This window comes from Pipistrellus hanaki, assembly GCF_964339955.1.
Source record: "Pipistrellus hanaki genome assembly, chromosome: 15".
NCBI classification, from domain to species: Eukaryota; Metazoa; Chordata; class Mammalia; order Chiroptera; family Vespertilionidae; genus Pipistrellus; species Pipistrellus hanaki.
In genome coordinates, this window is record NC_140517.1 from 23,197,241 (window position 1) to 23,220,894 (window position 23,654).

General features: G+C 49.2%; 1 protein-coding gene across 1 annotated transcript; it reads left to right on the top strand.

Moving 5' to 3' along the window:
• The first annotated feature begins 37 nt into the window (after positions 1 to 37).
• MLYCD (malonyl-CoA decarboxylase) lies at positions 38 to 15,713 on the top strand. Its single transcript, XM_084905573.1, has 5 exons — positions 38 to 638; positions 7,347 to 7,459; positions 8,374 to 8,530; positions 12,191 to 12,340; positions 14,451 to 15,713. Exons 1-5 carry the CDS (start codon positions 99 to 101, stop codon positions 14,982 to 14,984), a joined length of 1,494 nt encoding a protein of 497 aa, XP_084761699.1. The 5' UTR covers positions 38 to 98; the 3' UTR covers positions 14,985 to 15,713.
• The last annotated feature ends 7,941 nt before the right edge of the window (positions 15,714 to 23,654 follow it).

Genomic DNA, 23,654 nt, shown 5'->3' on the forward strand with positions numbered 1-23,654 from the left:
TGGGCCTCGGCCAATAGGCCCGGCGCGCGCCGGAAGTCGGAAGCCGGAACCCGGCCTTGGTGGTGGCGGCGTCACCTAGGCAGCTGTCTCTCGGCGCTATGCGAGGCCTCGGGCCAGGTCTGGCGGCGCGGCGACTCCTCCCGCTGCGGTTCCCTCCGCGGCCGCAGCGGCCACCCGGTCCCCAGCTGTCGAGCGGGTCGACGGCGGCGGGCGCCCTGGGCCGGGCCATGGACGAGCTGCTGCGGCGCGCCGTGCCCGTGATGCCGGTCTACGAGCTGCGGGAGAAGACGCCGGCGCCCGCCGAGGGCCAGTGCGCGGACTTCGTGAGCTTCTACGGCGGCCTGGCCGAGGTGGCCGAGCGCGCCGAGCTGCTGAGCCGCCTGGCGCAGGACTTCGGCGTGGACCACGGCCAGGTGGCCGAGCAGAGCGCCGGCGTGCTCCAGCTGCGCGAGCAGCCGCGGGAGGCGGCCGTGCTGCTGCAGGCCGAGGACCGGCTGCGCTACGCCCTGGTGCCGCGCTACCGCGGCCTCTTCCACCACATCAGCAAGCTGGACGGCGGCGTGCGCTTCCTGGTGCAGCTGCGGGCCGACCTGATCCAGGCGCAGGCCCTCAAGCTGGTGGAGGGGCCGCACGTCCGGGTAAGGCCCCGCCAGGGCCGCCCCGATCCCCTGGCGCCTGGGACAGCCCGGGTCGTGCCCTCCATTGCACCCAGGTCCGTGGGCCCGTGGCAGCCCCTGTGTAGTTCCTCCTCCTTGCCCCTCAAGCCCCAGACACTGCGCTTTCCCTGCCTGGAGTCTTGCACACCTCAGTATGAGCCCCCAAACCCCGTCCCCTTCCTTCCCTCCCTCCCATGCTTTCTGAATCTTAGCTCCCTCTAGTCATGTCTTGCTCCAGTCCTTACTGTGCACAGCTTAATAGATAAGGCCGTCGCCTAGTTTGAGAGACTGTCATGCCTCATTCATGACTCGTTTGCTTCATAAAGACTTATTTTAGCTGAGAGGTTTCATCTATGCGGTATACGTGAATGGGTACCAAACTGAGCACCAAACAGCCTTTCTAAAAACGGATTGTGTCTGCAAAGTTATGTGTAAGCCATCATCCTAAGAAGTCCTGTGAAATATACAGAGATGACTAGGACATGAGGTCTCCAGTCTGGGTGCCTCCTGGAACTTGATTCTTAACTGCACAGGAGTCTGGAGACTTAGCTGGAATGTCACCTGCTTCAGAATGAAATCATCCATCCACCCTTCAACATGCGGCTGTCTAGCGTTTATTGTGAGGCTTGCTCTAGACTCCTAGGTCCCCTGGTCCAGGAGTTTCTGTTCTAGAATGGGAAGAGTGCTTTTCATACATTTGCTCCTTTCATCTTCAGCAAGCCTAGGGAGCTGTGTCATGGATGAGGCCAGGTGCCGTGCCCAGAGGACAGAGCTAGTGAGAGAGCCATTCTCAATGGCTCCACAGTTGTGTACTTCATCACTACACAGTGACTCTTGGAGTTGACCATTTAGCCAGATCTAAAGTGGATTTGTTCTCTTAGAATTTGCCCTTTTCTCTAAAGTGGAGGGCGGGTAAAACAGTCAGTTCATTGGTAGCTTTGTTTTATTTAATTTCACTGAATCAGAAGTTCAGGGTTCTCTAGTTGTGCCTGTATTTACTCTTTCTAATACTTGGTGCAAGCATCTGTCTTATCAGCACTCCCAGTGCCCATCTTTCTCTAAAACCAGAGGTCAGCCTTTATTCCGTTGTTGAAAAGGCATCAGGCTTCACGTCCCAGAAGGATCGCATTTGGTGTCTTTCCTTGGGCAGTTATGTTGCACAACAGACCATCCTGGACAACATTTTCATCTTGGCTCGCCATTACTCTCTCCTCTCCAGCCATGATGGAAAGTTCCTGAACCCACATCCCTGTGTGATTCCTGCCTGGGAGGTCTGGTAGCAAAGGAGCTCATTCACTCAGCTTTTCTAGCCACTCCAGCTCAAAGTAGTCTCACCCAGTTTTGAGCTTCCTGACACTATTGCACCCCTCACTTGGATTTTGTACATCAGCCACAGAATTTAGTGTTGGAAATGTATTACTTCCTCTACTCCCAACTAGATAGTCAGCTCCTTGAAAACTGGAAACTTAAATTACTTGCATAGAAAAGTGATGAATGAAGCATTGAGATAGACTCCCGGGTGCTCCGCTGTGAGACAGAGTCAGCACACTAATCATTGCCATTTGTCTTGTCAGATGGCTCCACTCACTGAGTTCTGATCCTAGAAGGAAGCCCAGGGGGCTTAGGAGGTTTCTGCGCAGCGGAGAGAGGGAGAGAGACAGCAGACATTCGGACTGCCCTTGGCAGATTGCAGCGAGTGTTGGCCCTGGGAGGTCTCTAATGCCTCATCCAGTTCTAATCCTCTGATTCTCTGACACATTACTCAATGCGTCCCCTTGCTCTTGGCCACACGGGAAAATGCTTAGTTACCCTGCGCTGGAGAAGGAACACTGTGGTAGCTGAAAGCTGTGACGTTGAGACTTGACTTGGAAGAGAAGCATTTGCCCCCCAGGAATCCAGGGCTTTGAGCACCAGGCCCTCAGGTGTTCAGGCTTTATTTATTTATTTACTTAGCCAGCTGTCCACACAGGTTAGAGGGAAATGTGTACCTACAGGCAAAAAGATATTTTTAAATATATATATATATATATATATATATATATATATACATACACACTATATATATATATATAAAATAAAAGATATTTTTAAATATATATATATACACAATATATATATATACATATATATATATATGTATTTCTACTGATTTGAGAGGGAGAGAGAGAAACATCAATGATGAGAGAATCATTAATCGGCTGCCTCTTGCACGCTCCTCCACACTGGGGATCAAGCCCACAACCCGGGCATGTGCCCTGACCACTGAGCAATGCCGCTGGCACAAAGGTATTTCAAGAACAAAGGATAAATAATGACAGCCTGACCTTTGCCTCTGCACGTGTTCTGGACACATTGGGTGCAGAAGCCTGTTCTAGTTTCTGTCATGCCTCCATTTCTCTACCTAAATAGCCTGTCCTTATATCTAGTATGTCTGTTAGTGGCTACACTAGTGATTCCATTCTCCTTTGCTGTACTACATAGTTACATAAAAAAATTTAAATCCCTATCATTGAAATCATTCAGGAATTAGGTTGTTTTTTTTTAATCTATAACAATTGTCATCTGGGATCTGAAATTGTAATCTATCACCAGAATCGCTTAGTATCCATCTTGATTCCCTTGGTGCAAGCATCTGTCTTATCAGCAATCCCAGTGCCCATCTTTCTCTAAAACAAGAGGTCAGCCTTTTGCATTCAAGTTAAAGAGTGATTGAGCTAGAACTTCTCGCTTTTAGGGACTCCGTGTTAGAAATCACCATACCTTTGGCATGTGATGCTGAAGGGCAGGAGTCCCAGCCCCCCAGGGGCCTGTGACTGGGGGGAGCGGGGAACTCCTCCAGAATTGTCAGCACCCCTTCCTGTGTGCACACAGCAGACACCCCGTCACTCCGTCACACATCCATGCTACCTGCCTGGCCCCTGCTACCTTTGGGACTTGCTAGGTAAAGTCAAGTGAACACACTCTGGTTTACTGTACATGTGGGCTTGGACCTGAGCATTTACTCTGGAGTGGATTGGTTCACTGCGTGGCCGGCATGAGTTCTCATTTACTGGAGTCTTTAGAATAACCAGCAGTGTGAGGCCGGACCTGTCTGATCCTCAGTGTCTTTGGCCAGACAGTATGTATAGTGGAAGAAGCACTGGGTGGAGAGACAAGAGGCAGGTTCCCAGTCATGTCTTTGCCATCCACTGGTTAGAAGCACGATTTCATGTGACTTTAGCCAAGCCACTTAACTCCCTGGGCCCTTTGGTTCTGCACTGGGGTGAGAAATTCAGCTGGTGGTTGGTATGCTCAAGGTCAGCCTGCTTCTCTTCTAAGCAGTGCCCTGAGGGATATGGTGGAGCTTTGCTAAAAATACGGTTTACAAATGAGGGCAGGTTTGTTAAGACCTCTGCTCTGACCAAGGGGTGTGATTATTGGAAATGTGGGGAGAATCCAGAAGACTGACACTTCATTTCGAGTGAGTGTCTCACAGGATAGAGACCAAAGGCATGAGGCCAAGTGGCCTCTGTCTATCTCCTTGGACAGTTTAAGGCAGACAGGTTTCTTTTCTCTCCCATGAGGATCTTAATCCTTTTTGATAAGAAGTTCAGAGTAAGTTCCAAGTCTGCTGAGAAGATACAAGTGCTATGTTGAAGAAAGTTTTTACCACCTGGCATAGACAAATATCTATGTTGGGTTTTTTTTGACATAGCAGATCCGATACACGGATGCCTCCTGAACAAAATATCCTGGAAATTAGTAGGTGTGTGCCCAGCCCTGCTTGTGAGGGGTGTGTGTGTCTGTGTGTGTCTCTGTGTGTGTGTGTGTGTGTGTGTGTATGTGTAACGTGGTGGGAAAGGGTTATGTGGAGGGGAGGGTGGTATGTGGTTTCTGTGTGTTGGTTTCTAGGCTTTTTGTTTTTCCCCAGGAACATTCCCAAAGGCCCGTTTGGGTTGAAGAGTTAGATTTCTTCGATTAAATCCCCAATGAAACTGAACTGAACCCCATTATAGCAGGAGGTCTGAGTGCTGTTCAGCAGTCTGTGGGCGCTAGAGTGAAGTTGGCATTTAGAAAATGAAAGGGTTTCTTGATGGGTGATTTAAACCTGGAAATTATGGTGAAATGAGAGGTGCACATAAGTGGAACATAAGAGAAGAACTAACGGTGTGTCAGACACGCTTCGCATCCTCATTGTTGCAATGCCCAGCCCTGCTAGGCACTGTCATACGTTTTTTGGTGACTTGTCCTGCTTTAAGTGAGTATAGTGGTCCTTGTTGGTTCTGCTAAATTCTGTGCTTAGCTAGGCTTAAAAAAAAAAAAAAAGTAGGTAGGAAAGTGGGCCCCAGCCATGTGGAGTGTAGCAGCTGCATGAGTTGGAATTGCACCTAAACTGTAACTTCAGCACTCTGACCCTTCCTCATAGCTTTTATCTCCCTTCCCTCGGGGCTTCTGAGCCATGGAAAGTAACTCTTCTTCACATATCAAAAATGAGACCTTTACAGCCAAAGACTTCAGAGGAGAGTGGGGAGACAGCTTTTCCCTGCTGAAAGAGTTGGCTGGCCTTCTGAACAGTCGTCCGGGATAACTATAATAGAATGGGCAGGCCAGAAAAGACGGACCTAACGCCGACTGTGGCATCGCCACGGGAGTCCCCGCAGCTGCATTGCTCAGTCTCGGATTGTTGCTACACGATTGCAGGATTCATGAGCAGATTTCTGCAGCAGCGACTTCTTTCCCTCCTGCTTTCTGGGACCCAGCAGCCTTGCTGCGGGGGTGGCTCGTCCCAGCCTGAACAGCTTCTTGTGCTGTCAGAACTAAGCGGAGACATGTAACCTTTAACCCAGATTCCCGGTTCTTGTGACCAGTGTCACATTTTATAGCTGTCAATAGCCTAAAATAGAATGAAGAGACTTTTAGACGAGGAGCTTTCATCAGTCAAACAATTTCTTTAATAATTATTTCTGCATTAATACTGAAACTAGATCCAGTTTTTTCTGTTATGAATGTAACAGAGATGCCAGTACATTTTACATGGAACTGGTCTAATCCATTTCTAACCATTCAGTGCAGAGGTTCCTAACCTGGGTCCATGAACCCCTGGGGATGATCCATAGTTGCGTTTCAAAAGGTCTGTGAACCCCAGGAAATTGTATGCAAAATTTCATTAATGTATGTGCATTTTTCTGGGGAAAGGGTTCCTGGATTTTATCACATGCTTAAGAGAATGTGAGGACCTTTTTTATTTTTTTAAATATTTTTTGTATTAATTTCAGAGAGGAAGGGAGAGAGAGAGAGAAACATCAATGATGAGAGAAAATCATTGATCTCTCCTGCACACCCCACACTGGGGATTGGGCCCAAAACTAGGCAGATGCCACAACTAAGAATAGAATCGTGACCTTCCGGTTCATAGGTCAGTGCTCAACCACTGAACCATGCCAGCTGGGCTAAATGTTTTTTTCTTTTTAATTCTCACCTGAGAATATGTTTCTTGATTTTTAGAGAGAGAGAGAGAGAGAGAGAGATAGAGAGAGAGAGAGAGAGTCATTGATTGGTTGCCTCCTATATGCACCCTGACCTAGGATTGAACCAGAAACCTAGGTATAGGCCCTGACCAAAAATCGAGCCTGCAACCTTTGGTATATGGGATGATACTCCAACCAATTGAGCCACCCAACCTTTTTAAAACATCCTTTTTAAAAAGGATGCTTACATCCTTTTTAAAACAGCTCCATCCATCATGTTGTCAGCCCTGTGCGTGGTCACTTCCGTGGGGAAATGCACACTCTCCTGGGAGGACATGTGACTGGACAGCCCTAGCTACTCAAAAGCTCTTTAAGTGCTGTTTGAGTCTGACTCTGTGTCTCCCCCACTTGGCCCTGGATTTACCCCCGCCCCTCACCACTCGGCTATAGAAAACGTACTGCTGTTACCCGTTCTGTGTGGTCACAGCAGGCTAACCTGAGACGGGTCTGTGCAGTCTTGTCCCAATCTTGCTTGGAAGATTTCAGTGAAAATTATCTTCAGTAATAAAGTTGACTCAAACAGTTTTCAGTAATAGATTGGATATAAGTAAGTGAAGTGAAATTAGAATAATTTCATCAAATCTGAATGCATTGATTGTCAGATACAATATTTTATGTCCCATTAAGGGGGAAATGCTATCAGTTAAATTGTGCCCTGCCATCTTTTGAAAGATGCATCCTGACTTGAGAGATGCTAAAGTATGAACATGCACATCTTAGAGTTGATGAAATACGGTACCTGGACCCAGTGCCTGCTTCTCCCAGGAAACAAGGAATGATGCTTTGGCTTATCAGAAACTTCCTGAGGGGACGGGACTGGAGCTCTGTGCTGCCTGCGTTAGTGCCTCCTTTACGGCACACCGCTCACCGTTCTGCTAACTGGTTTTAGTTGTGTTCACTACGGGGAATGAATTGGAGCCTATTATTGGATGTGGGACAGTTAATTTGAGTTGACTGCTCCGTTCAGGTATCTTACAGATGGAAGTGCTGGAGGCTGAATGAAGCGCTGCGTTCGGTGTAACTGGCTGAGGTCAGAGTGCAGTAGCGCTGTCTCAGAAACGGCTGTTTAGAGAAGCTTCTTGCAGTCTCTTTCGAGCTCTCGTTTTCGTATTTTAATTCACTGTGCTGGTGTCAATGCAGAGATGGGCTTGGAAAAGCTGACGCTTTCTCTTCTCCTTTCCAGGAAATGAACGGTGTGCTGAAAGGCATGCTCACCGAGTGGTTTTCTTCGGGATTCCTAAACCTGGAACGGGTGACCTGGCATTCGCCGTGTGAAGTGCTTCAGAAAATCAGTGAGTAAGTACTCAGCTTGTCACGTGTCTTATATTAATATCTCAGTGGAATGCCAGTCTCCATTCACATGTGCATTTTCTTCCAGCCCTATAGAACCCAAACACAGATGTTGTGGCTGTCCCCGCAGGTGACATGCAGGGTCTCATTTATGTCCTCATATTTAAGCACATGGACTCCCTTTTCCCAGGTTCCCATTATCAGCTGTATGAATTCACTGGACCAAATATTTGCATTAATCCAAACAGTATCTATCTCATCGTTAAAATGTCTCCTTTGGATAAAATCTCTAAGTTAACAATATTGAACATAGTTCCAACATGTCCAAGACACAGTAAATGCAGCCTAGTACGTCATGGTTGTTCTCACAAACCGGCAGCTCTTCCCACCTCAAGATCTTCACACTTTGCTGTCTTACATGATCTAAGGTTTGGAAAATGCTGTACTATTTGAGGTGTAACCACCTCCAGACCCTATTGCCATTGCACATGTTGAAAACCAAACAGTGAGGGGCTGAGGTGGCTAGCCAAATGGAACCAAGAGACCCGTGTTTGCAGCATTGACTTCAAACTGCAGATTCAAAGGAAATAAAAGACATAGAATGTTCAACGCCCGAGCATCTGGTTAGTTCCTGCATTACAATCTGCTGCATAACTGCTTCCCGAGGGCCTCGCAAACTAGTCTTAAGCCCGGGGATTAAAAATTAGAGCACAGTTTTGTGTGTAAGGTGGTCATTAATTGCCGTTCCTTTTAGTCTGCTGTTTCACGTTAAAATAATTTTCTTTACATTTTCCTGAAGAGGCAATTGAAGCTGTATTTAAAGGATTTATTTGACTTCAGTGAGTAATCTGAATCAGAATCAGCAATGGTTATTTAACTTGTAATTGAACATTTGTCTTACCTCATTGCAATCTTATCAGGTCTGAGGCTGTGCACCCTGTAAAAAATTGGATGGATATAAAACAGCGGGTCGGACCGTACAGAAGATGCTACTTCTTTTCTCACTGCTCCACCCCCGAGGAGCCGCTGGTGGTCCTGCACGTGGCACTGACCAGTGACATCTCCACCAACATTCAGGTACCCGCGGCCGGTAAATCCAGGGCCAGGCAGGCATCCTGCAGAGCTCTGAAGGTTTTTAAACTTGGCTTTATGCCTTTTTTTCCTGAAGCTTTAGGCTTTTGTGGATTTTTTAATTGGCTGGATAAAACCTCTAATTTTGTAGCTACAGAATGCAGATGGGTAGTATGTAGACAGTTTTGGAATGAGAGCATTCATCGGGGTCTACTGACTTTGAGTTGAGACAGGGTTGAAGTCTATTACAGAACATCTTGAGGGGGAACAGAGTTGTGAGGGCAGAAGAAAAGGAGGGGGCATGGTGCATCTTAAGTGCCTGTGGGTAGTTTTAAACAACATGTGATTGAAAAAGAGACAGTGCTGTGTGCCTGATACAGGCGCAGAGCCCTGCCAGGTCTGTTCATCAAATGGAGGTGATGGGGGCCGCGTTTGACAGACCCGGCCTGTGGCAAGCTTGGCTTCTCCTTAAGGAGTGGACGAGAATGTCTGAGACATTCCTGCAGACACATGGGGACTGGGAATAGAGCAAATCTCGATGAAGGTGAAGACAGGTGAGGGAAGGTAGGGACACCTGGGTCACAGCGGGTTTGCTAAGACCAGGAGGCTGTGGTGGGCAAAGGCTTTGGCATGGGAATGGCCTGTTCGGAAGCTGGAGAGATGATACCAGGTCACAGGATGGGTTTTCTGGGTGGCATTTCTAGTATCAGAAGGTAGAGAAATCGAGCAGGCAAATGAGCTGGTATAATTTATCACCAGGGAGAAGTCCCTTAGGATTTTGTGTTTGAAAGAGTTGGCATACTCTCACACCAGAATTATCACTACCTCTCTGAGGACAGTTGGTTGATATCTATTAAAATATAAATGTGCATTCCTCTGACTTAAAGAATATCACTCTCTATCAACCAAAGGACTTGTTTGCATGCATATAAGCCTAACCAATGGACACAGACACCAGGGAGTGAGGGTATGAGTGGGGGGCGGGGGTAATGGGAGGATAAGATATGTAATACCTTAGTCAATAAAGAAAAAAAGTTTTTAAAAATAAAACTTTCCAGTAAAAGAATAAAACTCCAGTCTTTCCCTGGGTGAGGGGCAGTTGCCTCACATCAGGAAACTGGGGAAGAGATCTCGGGATTCTTTTTAAATAAACTTTGAAACTATCTTCCTGAAAGAAAAAAAAAATGTCACTCAGGAATTTATCCTGGGGAGACACTCAGATCGAAGAGTGCAGGTGGTTTCGGCATTGGCTACAGCGTTGAGAGGCTGGGAATGATGACCGGTCCACCTGTGGAAGGTGCGTTAGAGAAATGATGGCGTACCCATCTCGTACATCCTCACGTGCTTGGGACATTCCTGCAGGTGCATGGGGGCAGAAGAGTGTATTTAGGTACTGATTTAGTTTTCTGTTTTTGACATGAAAAGCCAACATTGACAAACTAGTGCATAGAAAACCAGGTTACAGAATATTTTTTTTTAAATATATTTTATTAATTTTTTTACAAAGAGGAAGAGAGAGGGACAGAGAGTTAGAAACATCGATGAGAGAGAATCATCGATCAGCTGCCTCTTGCACATCCCCTACTGGAGATGTGCCTGCAACCAAGGTACATGCCCTTGACTGGAATCGAACCCGGGACCTTTCAGTCCGCAGGCTGACACTCTATCCACTGAGCCAAACCGGTTTTGGCTGATCTCATTTTTAATATTAATAATATTGATTGAGCATTTGTTCAGTGTCTGTCAGCCTTTGAAGCACAATCCATGCATTACTGCTCACAGCACTCTGTGAGTTAGGTATTCCTAGTATTATTAACGATTGTCCTTATTTTAGACCTGAGGAAACTGAGGCTTAAGGAGAACTTTAGTCATTTGCCTGTGATAATAGAATAGTTAAGGGTGGGAATTGGGATTCTAGCCCAAGCCCTTAGGGCAGCCACCGTGTGTGTGTGTGTGTGTGTGTGTGTGTGTGTGTGTGTGTGTGTAAGTGTAATTGAGCATCCGTGTGTGTGTGTCTAAGTGTAATTGAGCACCTGTGTGTGTGTGTGTGTGTGTGTGTGTGTAAGTGTAAGTAAGTGTAATTGAGCATCTGGGCCTGTGAAAGAATTATGTGTATACAGATTTGTGTATACCTACCTATAGCCAAGGAGACAGACCTGGAAAGGTCTGTTCATCAAATGGCTAACGGCAGGACTTGGTGTTAGGTTTTGGAGTAATTTGTGATTCCTTCTTTGTGCACTTATTTTTGCCTCTTGCACTTTATGTGTATCTCATTTGTATAACCAAAGAAAGATCTCGCTTTTATTTTGAAAACTTTAAAAAAGGTGTTGCTGGAAATTTTTGAATAAGGAACCACAAGGTAACCTACAGACTTCCTGAAAAGCAAAGTAAATAAATGACCAGGATGAAGGTTAACGATGGAAAGTGAGGTCTGTCCTTTGAAGCGCAGGAGCAGGAGAGAGGACTGGTCGCGCCCAGGAGGTGCTGCTGCCTGTTTCCCTGTCTACCCCACTTTCCTTCGGCAGCAGGTCTTACCTTTTCAGGAGTCACAGAAAAAACTGAGCATCTGAAGGGGGTGAAAGCTAAGGACATTTCCCCAGGGACATAGTGCAAACCTGCATACTCCATCCTCAATTTCAGAACGTTTGTGGACTCCCAGGCCTCATCATGGGCTCTAGGTCAACCACCCCCAACTTTAGGAGTCATATGTAGCTGATGGAAGTTAGAGTTGTGTAACTATGTTCAGAAGCAAGCTGGTGCCCCATCAAAGCAAACTAAAAGGTAACCACCCGCTATTCCATTATTGTCTAGTGACCTGCAGAATATCACAGTTCAAAAAACCCGCAGTCAAAGCTCAAGGCAAATAAAATCAGACTTGGCAAGTCATATCTCAGTTTGCTTCAAGGAAAAACAAGAATGTGGCACAAAATAAAAAGTGCATAGCCCTAGCAGGTTCGGCTCAGTGGATAGAGCATCTACCTTCGAACTGGAAGGTCCCGGGTTCAATTTTGGTCAAGAGCACATACCCAGTTACTGGTTCAGTCCCCAGTCGGGGGTATGCAGGAGGCAGCCAATCAATGATTATCTCTCATCCTTGATGTTTCTATCTCTCTCCTCTCAGAAATCAATAAAAGAGATATATATTTACAAGGTACATAGAAAAGTCAGGAAAAGGTAAATTTCCTAAAATAAAAAGTATGTAACACTCACTGGTTTCTTGAGAAATCAAAAACAGTGTAGTTCAGAGAAAGGAGTACAAATAACTGAAGGGGGGAACAAGCAGAATCAGGCCTTTCAGAAAGGGGCAGGCGGCGTAGACAAAGGGTCAGGTGTTCTCTCTGGGTGTTGAAGGGGAGCAGATTAATCACATTTCAGTTTGCACAACAGCCTGAAAAGGACAAAAAAGCCATAAATTGCTATTCAACAAAGTTTGCACGAGTCCTTCAAAGAGAGCTAAATGACATGACGTGGAGCACACACCCAGGGAAGCCTGCAGTTGCCACCTTCAGGGAGATGCCAGACCAGATTGCAGGCAGTGGTTAGTCTTCAGAGCCTGGTCCTTGCGGGGGCACCCTGAGAGAATGTCTCATGGCCGGAAGTGAACGGGTGAGATGCAGGATGTGAGAGCAGCCAAGCCCGCTCACCGCCATCATTCCTGTCTTGCAGTCAATAGTGAAGGAGTGTCCTCCGACAGAAACAGAGGAGAAGAACAAAATCGCCGCCGCCATATTTTATTCCATCAGTCTGACCCAGCAAGGCCTGCAGGGGGTAGAGCTGGGGACCTTCCTCATAAAGCGCGTGGTGAAGGAGCTGCAGGTGAGTGAGGCGCCGCTGTGGGACCACCGGGTCCGAGCTCCCTGCCCCTGCTGCAGTGCAGTCAGTAACCAGGTCCTATGATTGGTGATGGGCAAGGGATGAGATATGAGCTGGGGGTAAGGAAGAGGGTTTAGACAAGTGCCAGAGGCACTTCCCAGGAGCTTGAGACCACTCGAGGGAGGAGAAAATGGTGTCAGGAAACTAGCTTCTCCCTTGGCCACAAATGCAGATGTGTTCTGAGGACATCAGCTTCTCGGGACCTTGGATTCTGATTTGCATGTGTTGTCGCAGCATAATCAGTAGGAGTGCTGCCTTCCATTCTCAACGGTCCCCGTTTGGATGATACATTTTATGGTCATTCTAGCCACACCTGACTGTGCCTAGCCGCCCTCACCCACTCTCCAGGCTTTTGACCCCTGATGTTTCATCAGCTTGGGCTTTCTCATCTTTAGAGGGAGTGTCGAGATTAGAACAGAAGGCTTACAAAAGACTGGCTTTTTAAAATACATACACATATACATATACAAATACATACACATACACATACACATACACATACACATACACATACACATATTCTGTGGGTGTGTGTATCTTCCTTTATTGCCCTGGGAAGAACACTTTAACATCCTACAACAGCAGTGTTCAGGTTCATTCTGCGTCTAGGCTTTTTAAAATTATCTCATAAGGAGCAAGGTAAAATAATTAGACTGTTAATAATTGGCTCTGAGGGTGATGTTCTCTGCTTTGGGTAGTTTCAACACAACTGCAACCCAGGTTCTTCCTTAGAGATGGGGTGGAATTAAAATGTGTATGTACTTCATATTAAATTCATAATCATTTCTAAATCTGATGACTCGGATGCATATCAGCTTCATTAGAATCACTCTGCCTCTTTTCCCCAAAGGTGGTTAGAAGCCACATCTAATTAATATCAACTTCTTATTTCTTTCTTCTTTGCTGAAGGTGTAAATGAATGGGGCAGGAAGAGGGTGACTTTGTAAGACAGGCGATCAAAGGGGACGAATCCGGGGTCCTGGGGATTCACCCATAGGCTCTGTTTCTCAGTCAGAGCTAGCCCCTCAGAGTTAGTCTCTCAGCCACCACTCGGCTGTGCGCCGGAGAGTCCTCAGAAAGGATCTCAGGAAAGCTCCCCTCCTGCACAGGCGTGCTCGTCAGGGCTTCCCAGCAGACACTAGGCCACTTACATGCCCTGTGACAGCGTGGTTAGAAAGTAATGCTATAGTCTCATCTTTTGATATTCTGTTGTTTAAATTGTTTTTGGATTGTAATGATAATGAGAAAATGGTCATCATATAGGATATAAAATAACAGTCTCACCAATGTAAAAAGACCAGGAGTTATACTTTATCAGACTATTGAGAGTGGTTATCTCAGAGTAGAGGAGTGTTATGGTTTTCTTTGCTTCTGTCAGAAATCTTTAAAAATTTTATATAGTGAGCATATATGTTAAACATATAGTGAGCATATATGTTACATTTATAAACCAAAAGTACTGGATTTTTAAAAATGATCATTGAGATCTCTGTAATTTGAATAATAATGATTGACCTGTATCGGCTGATGAGAAAAAAGACCCATTGCCTCCTCTTCTATCCCATCCTCTGTACCCACTGTGGTATAGCTGGGAAATCAGTTATTTATCCATCAGTCACTGGGTACTGTGTGCCAAGCACCGAACCAGATTGTGTGGCTGCACAAATGCCTGTGGGTGGAGAATGGATGCCAGAAAGACACTCTGCAGTCAGAAGACTGCACACCAGGTCCCACTTCGCAGCATGGCTCTGGTTTCCCGCGGTTCCCTGACTTGCCACCCTCTCCATGGTGCAGATGGAGACACCACCTAAAGGCTTGCCTGGGGGCTCAGGATGCCTCCGGGGCCTGGCCCACATCAGATTCATAATGTTCCTTGAAAGAAGAAAGTCAGTGCCCATCAAACATCACTTTGTAAGCCACACAGCATACCCAGGTTAGTGATACATAAATGCTAAGTGGACAGATGCTTCTGGGTGGGTGACACACCTGCTGAATTCTCTTTGTGTGTGTGTGTTCTCTCCACCTCCTCTCCCCACCCTACCATGCCTTACAGAAAGAGTTTCCTCACCTTGGAACGTTTTCAAGTCTGTCTCCTATACCTGGCTTCACCAAATGGCTTCTGGGGCTTCTGAACTCACAAGCAAAGGATCATGGGAGGAATGAATTATTTACAGATTCTGAGTGTAAAGAAATCTCCGAGATCACAGGGAGTCCCCTTAATGAGACGCTCAAGGCCCTCCTCATTAGTAACGAATGGGTGACGTCTGAAAAGCTGGCCAAGGCCCTGCAGGGCCCCCTGATGAGGCTCTGCGCCTGGTACCTGTACGGAGAGAAGCACCGGGGCTACGCCCTGAACCCTGTGGCAAACTTCCACCTGCAGAACGGGGCTGTGATGTGGCGCATCAACTGGATGGCAGACCACAGCTCCAAGGGCATCACTGGCTCGTGTGGCATGATGGTCAACTACCGGTACTTCCTGGAGGAGACGGCCACCAACAGCATCAGCTACCTCGGCGCAAAGAACATCAAGGCTTCCGAGCAGGTCCTCAGCCTGGTGGCCCAGTTCCAGAAGAACAGCAAACTTTAAACCTTGCCTGAAGCAGACGTAACGCCCCGGCTCGGAAGAGGATAATTTTCTGGGCGGGTCGGGTGGTGGTGGTGATGATGTATCAAAAGGGAATTCTTAGTAAAGCAAAGTGACACTGTGTTCTCTTGCCCACAGCAGGGTTACACTGGCAGGCCGGGCCCTGGCTTCCACGAGGCAAGGAAAGGCGCGGGCCCTGGCTGAGACGGTGGCGGGCACAGGTGGACACAGACGGGGCGGGGATGCAGTGCTTTCTCCCAAAGATTCTCTTGTTGCCTTTGGCCTGGCTCCCTGCCCAGGGTCGGTGCTGTGGCCCCTGTGGCTTCAGAACGCTTTGGAGCCTCTGCTGGCTGTCCTCCCAGGTGGATCGGTCCGCCTCACAAGGATGCAGGCACATGGCTGCAGAAGGACAGATTTTTCTTCAAGCTTAGGACATAATTCAGCCATGGTGACCTGGGCCACTGCTCTCCACTCAGGGCAAAGGGATAGAGGGCTATGCTATGACTTATATTTAACATATAATAGTTATATTTTGGAAATTGCAAATGTATGGAAAGGTTCATGACTTTGCACAGAGTTTACTAAGTTAAATCACTGAACACCAAAGGTGGTGTCGCTTAGGGCTTAAAATCAATTATGGACTTTAAATTTTTTGGTGATTCAAGTTCATAATGAACTTAATAGTAAAGAACATGTTCGTTCTGCAAAGCATTAAACATATTTAAGATCGTGTGATGGTTGTCTTTGAGATCTGAGACCTCATAAGCTAGAATCAGCTCTGAAATGTCAGCTGCGCCTTTGGTCCCCAGCCAGCCCGAGGGCATGTTTGGGGGCTCCATGAAGAGGCCCTCGTGTGTGGCCTTCATCAGAGATGTAGAGAGCAATGATACCATGGTTACAGGATGGAGGGCAGGTGTGTGTGTCTGCATGGCTGTGTTCGCAGTGTTGGTGCTGTCTTCGGGCAGAGAGGTCACCTTGCCTTCCTTGCTTTTCATCTCCCACAACTGTCCCCTGTCCTTCCCTGTCGTGTTCTGCATGTGATAGACAGCATGGCGGTGGTCACTACGAGAACTTTTGCTTTTTCTGAATCCCGGTCGAAGCTGTCTCTTGCTTCTTTGCATTGCTTTGAGCTAATCCTGAAAGCCCTTGGGCTCTAGTGTTACTTGCAGGGAGAGAGAGTTAGAAACATTGATGAGAGAGAAACATCAATCAGCTGCCTCCTGCATACCCCCTACTGGGGATGTGCCCGCAGGATTCTGGTCATCATTCCTGGCATCCTTTTGGGCCCCCTTTTAAAGACAGAAGTCCTCATGGTGGTGATCGGGTTTGCCAATGCCCCATGTCCTTCCAGTGACTGTAACCACTTCTGTACTAGAGTTTCCACCCCTCTTAGTTGCCCCCAGGCTCCAAGATCGCAGCTGCTCTGTAGCAGGCATGCCATGGAGAAGGTGAGTGGATGTGGATGGTGCTATGGTTTGTGTGTTTGTGGCCCCCCCCCCCCCAAAAAAAAATTTTACATGTGGGAATTCTAACCCCCAGATGTGATGGTGTTAATGGGTAGGACCTTTGGGCGGTGATTAGGTCATCAGGGTGGACTCCCATGAATGGGATTAGTGCCCTATCAAAGAGACCCCAACAGCTCTCCCCCCATTTCACCATGTGAGAATACAAGAAGTCTGCAATCCAGGAGAGGCCCTCACCCGACCATGCTGCACCTTGACCTCTAGTTTCCAGCCTTCAGAGCTGTAAGCAAGAAGTTTCTGCTACTTATAAGCCACCCAGTGGTATTTCATAGCAGCTTGAACAGACTGGGGTGGATGGATATGGATGGATGGGTCCTCCTTCCCCGTGCCTCAGTACAAATCACTAAGGAAAGAGCTTAGGATGCGCTGAGCCAGAATTCCCCTACCTCATGAATGTCGCAGGAAACCCCTCATTTCTTGCTTCTCACACTTACCCTACAGCCCCTAGAAGCAGAAGGCCTGGCTGCCACTTTCTCTGAGGGATGATTAGACTGCCCAGTGTTGTCCTTAGCACAACGATCACAGCAGAACAGGAGTCAATATCAGTGGCCAGGTTTGGAGGCAACAAAAAAAGGTTACTCAGCTGATCTTAGCATTGGGAATTCACATCCTCCAGGAGAGCCCTGCCCCTTGCCCAGGTGACATCATCATAAGGCGACCTAGTAGCGTCGGTGTAGGTGCTGTCTCCGAGGCCTGGTTTCCATCCCATTGCTTAGTGGACCTAGCAATCCCTCTGACCACAGTCCTCTGAAAAATGTCCTGCAGTGACGGTCTCATAGTAGGTGCTCAAAAAAGGGTCACTGTGGTTTCCATAGCTCCCCAGGTTCAAGGCTGAAGCCATGGAGCCTGCTCCTCCTCAATGTCTCCCCCGCCACCACAGGTATCCTCATCTCACTGCCTTGGTGTCTGTAATTCTGACAGACCCCAGATCTTCATCCCGTTTCCCTGGAGGTTCAGTTGTGGGCTCTGCCAGAATTCGGAATAATTCTGGTTCAAGGGGTGCTAGTGGACGCGGGGCCAACCTGCTCTGACTTGCTCATGGGTCCCTTTTGGTTCCGGAAGACAATGCATGACGTAAAGGCCGAGTCCACCAGCTTTGGCTCCAGCCAGTGCCCAGGTCAAATCCAGCCCCACCACTTCCCAGCTGGGTAGCCTGGGGCAATGTACCTGTTCTTTTCTGTCTATAAATGTGTGTAACCATAGCCCCTATTTCTGGGTCTACTGAGAGGGTCAAGGAAAACGACATATTTAAAGCATTGTAATAAGGACAGAAACTGCACTTGAATGCTTTATATAAGTGCACAGTTACTGTCCTTATTACAAAAGTTCAGACATCTGGACTTTAAAAATATATGTATATTTTTTAATTGACTTCAGAGAGAGGAAGGGCCAGGGAGAGAAAGAGACATCAATGATGAGAGAGAATCATTGAACGGCTGCCTCCTGCTCGTCCCCTCCTGGGGATCGAGCCTGCAACCTGGGCATGAGCCCTGACTGGGAATCGAACCCTGACCTTGTTCATAGGTCGACACTCAACCACTGAACCACGCCAGCCAGGCATCTGGACTTTGACCTTTGCACTTGCCTTCTGTAGGTTCTGGAATCTGTCACTCCCTTATTTGTCAGTGTTCGGCCGTTTTCTGGCTTCTGTTCACAGTTTCTACAAGGTGACTAAGTGGAGTAATTTGTTCCCAGGAATTTCTACGTTGTTCACTGTGTGGGTGTTGAGGCATTCTCAGCACCCCTGGTAACAAGGCAGCACCCCAATTCCAGTTGGGACCTGACTAAGCAGCATGACCCAAGCTCTCCCGGCTGCTACCTTGTCCAACAGCCCTGACTAGCTCTGCCTGGTGGGCTGGAGTCACTCTGATTCTCTGATGCCTGCTTCCCCCTTCCCGCCATCTCTCCCTTCCTCTGCCAGGATCCAGATGTATAGCAACTAAGGGTTGTGTTGCTCTGCCCTCTCCTGGTCCTCTGAGGGCATAACACTCCTGCGAAAAGGGGCCACTTCTTGTTCAGAAGGTAGCCGAAAAGGAGTTGGTATCTCTTTAACATTTTTGCATCAGCTTATTCTGGGCTTTGTTTGAAATGAAGCATAATGTGCAGTTAAGACTTAAATGGAGCAAACATCTCTTTATGGTTTTTAATTGGATCCTAAGATACTCATTGGAATATCAAATCTATTTTTATCTATTCTTAGAAACAAAAGCTGCCCAGTGGTTTCTCCTTACTGCAGAAAGTTCTGCACTAGTTTCAATTTAGCAAAATCTATAGAGGTGAACCCCAGGTCTCTTGCATCTTCATTTTTTTTTCTGAATTACATTTGCATTTCCCAAATAGTTAATACTTAATCACCCAGCAAAGGAGAAAGAAACGGTATCTCTGCTCTGGGCCACATATTCTCCACACTAAAGCCTGAGGGAGTGTTTCTCACTGACAGATGAGGAAACTGAGGCTCAGTGAGGTCCGAGCAGCTGGCGAAGGTGGGCCAGTGCCAGAGCATGCGTTTCTACCACACTGGTCTGCCTCCCAACCAGGCAGAGCCGCAGGGGAGGAGCACTGCCCTTACAGAACTGCTGGGTCACCAAGCCTATCAGGGAAGTTCCCTAACAACACAGGAAAAGGGGAATTAAGAAGCCACACTTCTCTGCAGTCCCTCTTACACCTCTCTCTTCCCCAGGCTAAGTGGGGCTGCCCCACAAGTCTGCACGTCAGCTCCCTGTGCGGAATGCTGATGTCACTGGCTCCTTTCTGGGAAGGTGAGAGGGGATTGAGGAGAAAGGCAGGTCTGGAGTGTAACGTGGTGCCTGCAGCACAGCAGCTGGCTCCTTGGGTGGTGACTGTGCTCTGGATGGAGAGGAAGGAGCCTAAATTTTCTTTCTCCCCTCTCCCCCCTCCCCCCCACGCCGCTGCCTAGGCCACTGTCACATGGGGTCAGAGACTCATTCTGATGCTAAAAATGGTTCTGAGCCTCAACAACTGGATCCGAATCAGCTGTCATTGTGTGCGCCGTCCACCCCATTGACCACTAGATGGCAGTGTTGTCTCTTTCTTTCCTGAACTTGGAGCTTAACCTATTATAACTTAACAGGTGCAAACTGACCCTGGTATTAAACCTGTACCCAGATCCTGCACATCACAAGGGCATGGATCTGGGGCTGCCCGCCCAAGCCTGCTGCTCTCCTGCCTCTAGGATAACTTCCCCACAGACACAAAAGGTCCTCGAGAGACTTTTGAAAGAACAAAAATTGGAAAAGGATGAAACGAGGTGATCCCGTTATCCAAGAGCCACCAGAGGAAGCATCTCACAAGGGAAGCACTTTGAAGGATCCTGTCTCTGGACACAAAGTGAACTTCTCTCGTGGGTTCTAAGGCTGGCTCTACAGGTATGTTCTCAAGAGCCCAGCAACAAGTACGAGGAGCCGAGGAAAGCCCCCTGGCAAGCAGAACTCAGAACCCGGCTCCTGGCCAGAGGAACTGCCCTAGGGGCCGGAGGTGGTGGCTTCCCAGTGGGACTTGGCACCGTGATGGCAGGGGACTGGCCATGCTCTGTGGGCCTTCTGGAGCTCCACAGAAACTTTATTGAGCTTTCACTTAAAAACTGTATTTGTAACTTTTAATTGAAGCAAAAACAATCTATTCATCAGTGTGATCTATCAAATATTGGTGCCACCAACCTGCCAGCTTGTGATACAAGCTAATCTCAACTTCATTAAACCCTCAGAATACCCCGGCTTCTCCCAAAATCTGTTGAATTGAGCACCCTGCGGGAACTATCTAAACCTATAATAATTTCCAGCTTTTTATCAGCGTGGCTCAGAGCTCTCTGTCCTGTGCGGCCACACAGATCAGCTTGTCAGAACAAGCACCAGACGTCCCAAACCCCTCCTTTCTAGTGTTCGCTATTTCCAAATAGCCTTGTCGCTGAAAGTTAAAATTTCTACCCAAGATCTCAGGATCATGCAGCCACCACCCTCCAGTGAAGCAGCTGATAGCTGAACTTCTGAAGAGTGTGATGTATTACAAACAACAGTGACAACATTCCTGGCCTTAGACCCAGGCAGACACACACACAGGAGAAATTGACTATCGGCCACTTGACACCTTTGTCCCTCCAAACTAAACCTCCACCCATGCACCAACATCTGCCGAGCCCAGAGAAACACGCTCCACATCTCTTGCTTTATGTCCCTGAGTCAAAGGTCAGTGTGCCCTAATGCAGAGGAGGCCATAGGTGGTCCTGCCCGCCTCCCCCCAACCCCCCCTTCCACAGACAGCGACACGGCTTCAGAGCAGAGGAGGATTTGAGTGGCAGGAGAGATGAGGTGAGAGGAAGACACCTCCATTCTGTTGTCAGGTACTTCCTTTCCCCGAGAGGAAAGCCAACGATTCCTGCAGGACCAAGCCTGGCTTCCCGCAGGACGGTGTGAATTATGAATTATGCCTGCCTGTGCTTTATTACTCATCCAAACTCACCAGCCACCACAGAGCCCCAGACACGACTCTTTGGTCATCTTTGTTATGTTGATGGCCTTCGGACACAGAGAGACCATAGCTCCTAAAGTTGTTTTCAATTTTGTGATTACAAAGGACTGTTAGCTGTGACACAGGCTTGGACACATTTTATTTAAACCCAGTTATGGCTCTAATCCTGGCATCACTACTTGTGAGCTGGGTGGCCATTACTGAATTTGCAATAAGTACGTGTATTCATTTTAATTTATAAAACAGATATATACCCCCCAAAAAATGAATCGGTAAGAATATATATTTTTTAATTTTAGAATATTTGATACTGGTACTCCAAGTGAGATTTTGTTTATTTAAAAGCCCTTTGCAGCTCCTGGGGAAAACGTTTGGGAATGCTGAACGAGATGATTTGCAGCCCTTCTGAATGGCAGCGGCCACTCTGGCATCTGGGACCCCCTCCTCCCGCCCCCAGTCTATTCTCACCTCTGGCACGGGGCAGCTGCTGGCTCCGCCCCCTTTGGAAGGCTCCGTGATCTAGCTTCTCCTTCGTGGCTCCTCCAGAAAGCTCCAGTGAGTAAAGAAAGGCAGTCTCTGGCCACAGGGATGGAGGGCGCCTGTCTGAGATGCCGGGGCTCACAGGTCTGGGTCCTGGGTGCATTCCCGCGCACACAGCTTGCAGAGGTTCATACCTGGGCCCCAGCCCAGGCCGCAAGCTGGTGATGGCACTGGCTGGCCCAGGTAACTCCCGCCCCGGCCCAGAGTTCTGAAGCCCCAACTGCAGGGCCTCTCACCTGTCAACCTCTTGCCTTGGACTTAACCTTGGCAAGATGTACCCATTTTCAAGGTGCCCCCACTGAGACTGGGTGCTCTGTGGAGCCACTATGGGAGGGAGCTGGGCCTGGCCAGACCGCTGGGGCCCCCTCTGAGCCTTCCTCCTACTAAGCTCCCCGTCAGACTAGGCAGGACTTTGTGATGCGACAAACAGGCCAGCCTGGCCCCTTGTCCCCCAACTTTCCTGTTGCCACACCCAGGTAGGGGCCCCCGGAGGAGGGCGAGTCCCCCATACCTGCACCTCTCCATCTAGTGCCGGTTACCTTTCAGCCCCACAGCACCCCACCTTTATTGTCAGGTAAGGAGGGGGCCAGGGGTCTGCGAGGTTACGGCCTTGGGGCCCGGTATGTGGGCCAGAGAGAAGGAGGGTCTTCAGAGGGGTGGCTCCGCCCTAGAGTGAGGACGGGTAATCGTGCTGTAGGGTCGGGGAGCCTGGGTGGGAACCCCAGCACCGTGCTTGTCCTCTGGCAACCCCTGAGCCTCAGTATCCCCAGTAGTAACGGGCTAAGTCTGGTTCCTCCCCGGAAGGGCTGCCTGAAGGGTGAAGGGTGCTCCCCCGTGGGGTGCCCCAGCACACACCCCGGGTGCGGAAGGTGCTTAAAAAGCCACCGGCCATTGTCATGAGGCCACGCAGATGGCGCCACTCACTCCCATTGCAGTGGGTGGCTTCCAGAGCAAAGGGCCCAATGCCGCCCCCTCCTGAGGAGCAGCCCTCGCCAGCACCCACCCACCCGCCCCCAGGCCTGGGAGACAGGGCAGTGCTCGCCCGGGCTCTGTCAGGCTGACCCCGCTCTGCCTTAGGCTTTCTGACTGGCACCCAGGCTGGGGCGGAGCCTGACATGTGGTGAACGAGCCCCCCCTCTCACTCCCCGCCGCCAAAACTGAACCTCTGTGCTTCAGTGGGGCCTGCAGACCTGGAAGACGCCAAAGGCCCCTCACACCTCCCCCACCCCCGCTGCAGCCTCATGCCAGCCTCTGCTTGCACCGTTTCCCAGCCTGGGTCTCTCCGTCCGGCTAACGGCACTCAGGGCTCTGGCCGCACTAGCCGTGCGCTCCCTGTCCTCTGAGCGAAGGCAGAGTGACCGTGTGAGCCCTGGTTTCTCTGGGTCCGCCACACCAGGGACTGCCCGTGGGAAGCACCTGGCACACAGCCCCACCCAGACCCCAATCGGAGTCCCACCCCCAGAACACCCCTACCATGGCAGGACCCACATCTGGTTAGCCCTGGCCTTGAGTCACTCCGGCCCCACTCCTGCTCCTCCCAACCCTTGGCCTCTGCTCCCCCTGAACCCTGGACCTCTGCCACCTCCCCCTCCTGCCCCCCAGGCCCTTGGCTTGGTCAGGAGCCCCTTTTATTCCCTCTCAGCTGCTCTGCCAAGATTGAGCTCCTGGGGTTCTGAGCCCAGCCAGCCCTGCCACTCACTGGGGGTGACCTTGGGAAGGAAGCTGGCGCCCTGTGGAGTATTGCACATGACATGCTAAGCTCTGTGGGCTGGGTGAATGCTCTGCACGTAAATGGTCCCCCATCTCCTTTCTGGGGAGCAGCACACCCCTTGAACACTCAGAGCGGGGGGTAGGGGCCCTCACTAGGCCTGGTAGAGCGTCACTCCCCCACTTTCTGTTTTCCTGCTTTCAGTGGCCTCCAAGGTAGACAGCAGAGCTCCCGGGCTGCCAGGCCGCAGCCACGCTGATGAGGGCAGGCAGGCCAGCTGCGCCACGTGCTGCCCTGCGTCCCTGACCTCGGCAGCCTCGGAGCTGGGCTCTGGGAGGGGAGAGGCACCAGGGCCTCGCTGCCTGGAACCTCATTCTCTGCGGGTGGAGGCACCACGCCTCCCCGATTCGCAGAAAG

Coding starts and splice junctions, on each gene's coding strand:
- MLYCD (XM_084905573.1), top strand. CDS start 99: ATGCGAGGCCTCGGGCCAGGTCTGGCGGCGCGGCGACTCCTCCCGCTG. Junction 7,460..8,373: donor GTGCTTCAGAAAATCAGTGA/GTAAGTACTCAG, acceptor CAATCTTATCAG/GTCTGAGGCTGTGCACCCTG. Junction 12,341..14,450: donor GCGTGGTGAAGGAGCTGCAG/GTGAGTGAGGCG, acceptor CATGCCTTACAG/AAAGAGTTTCCTCACCTTGG.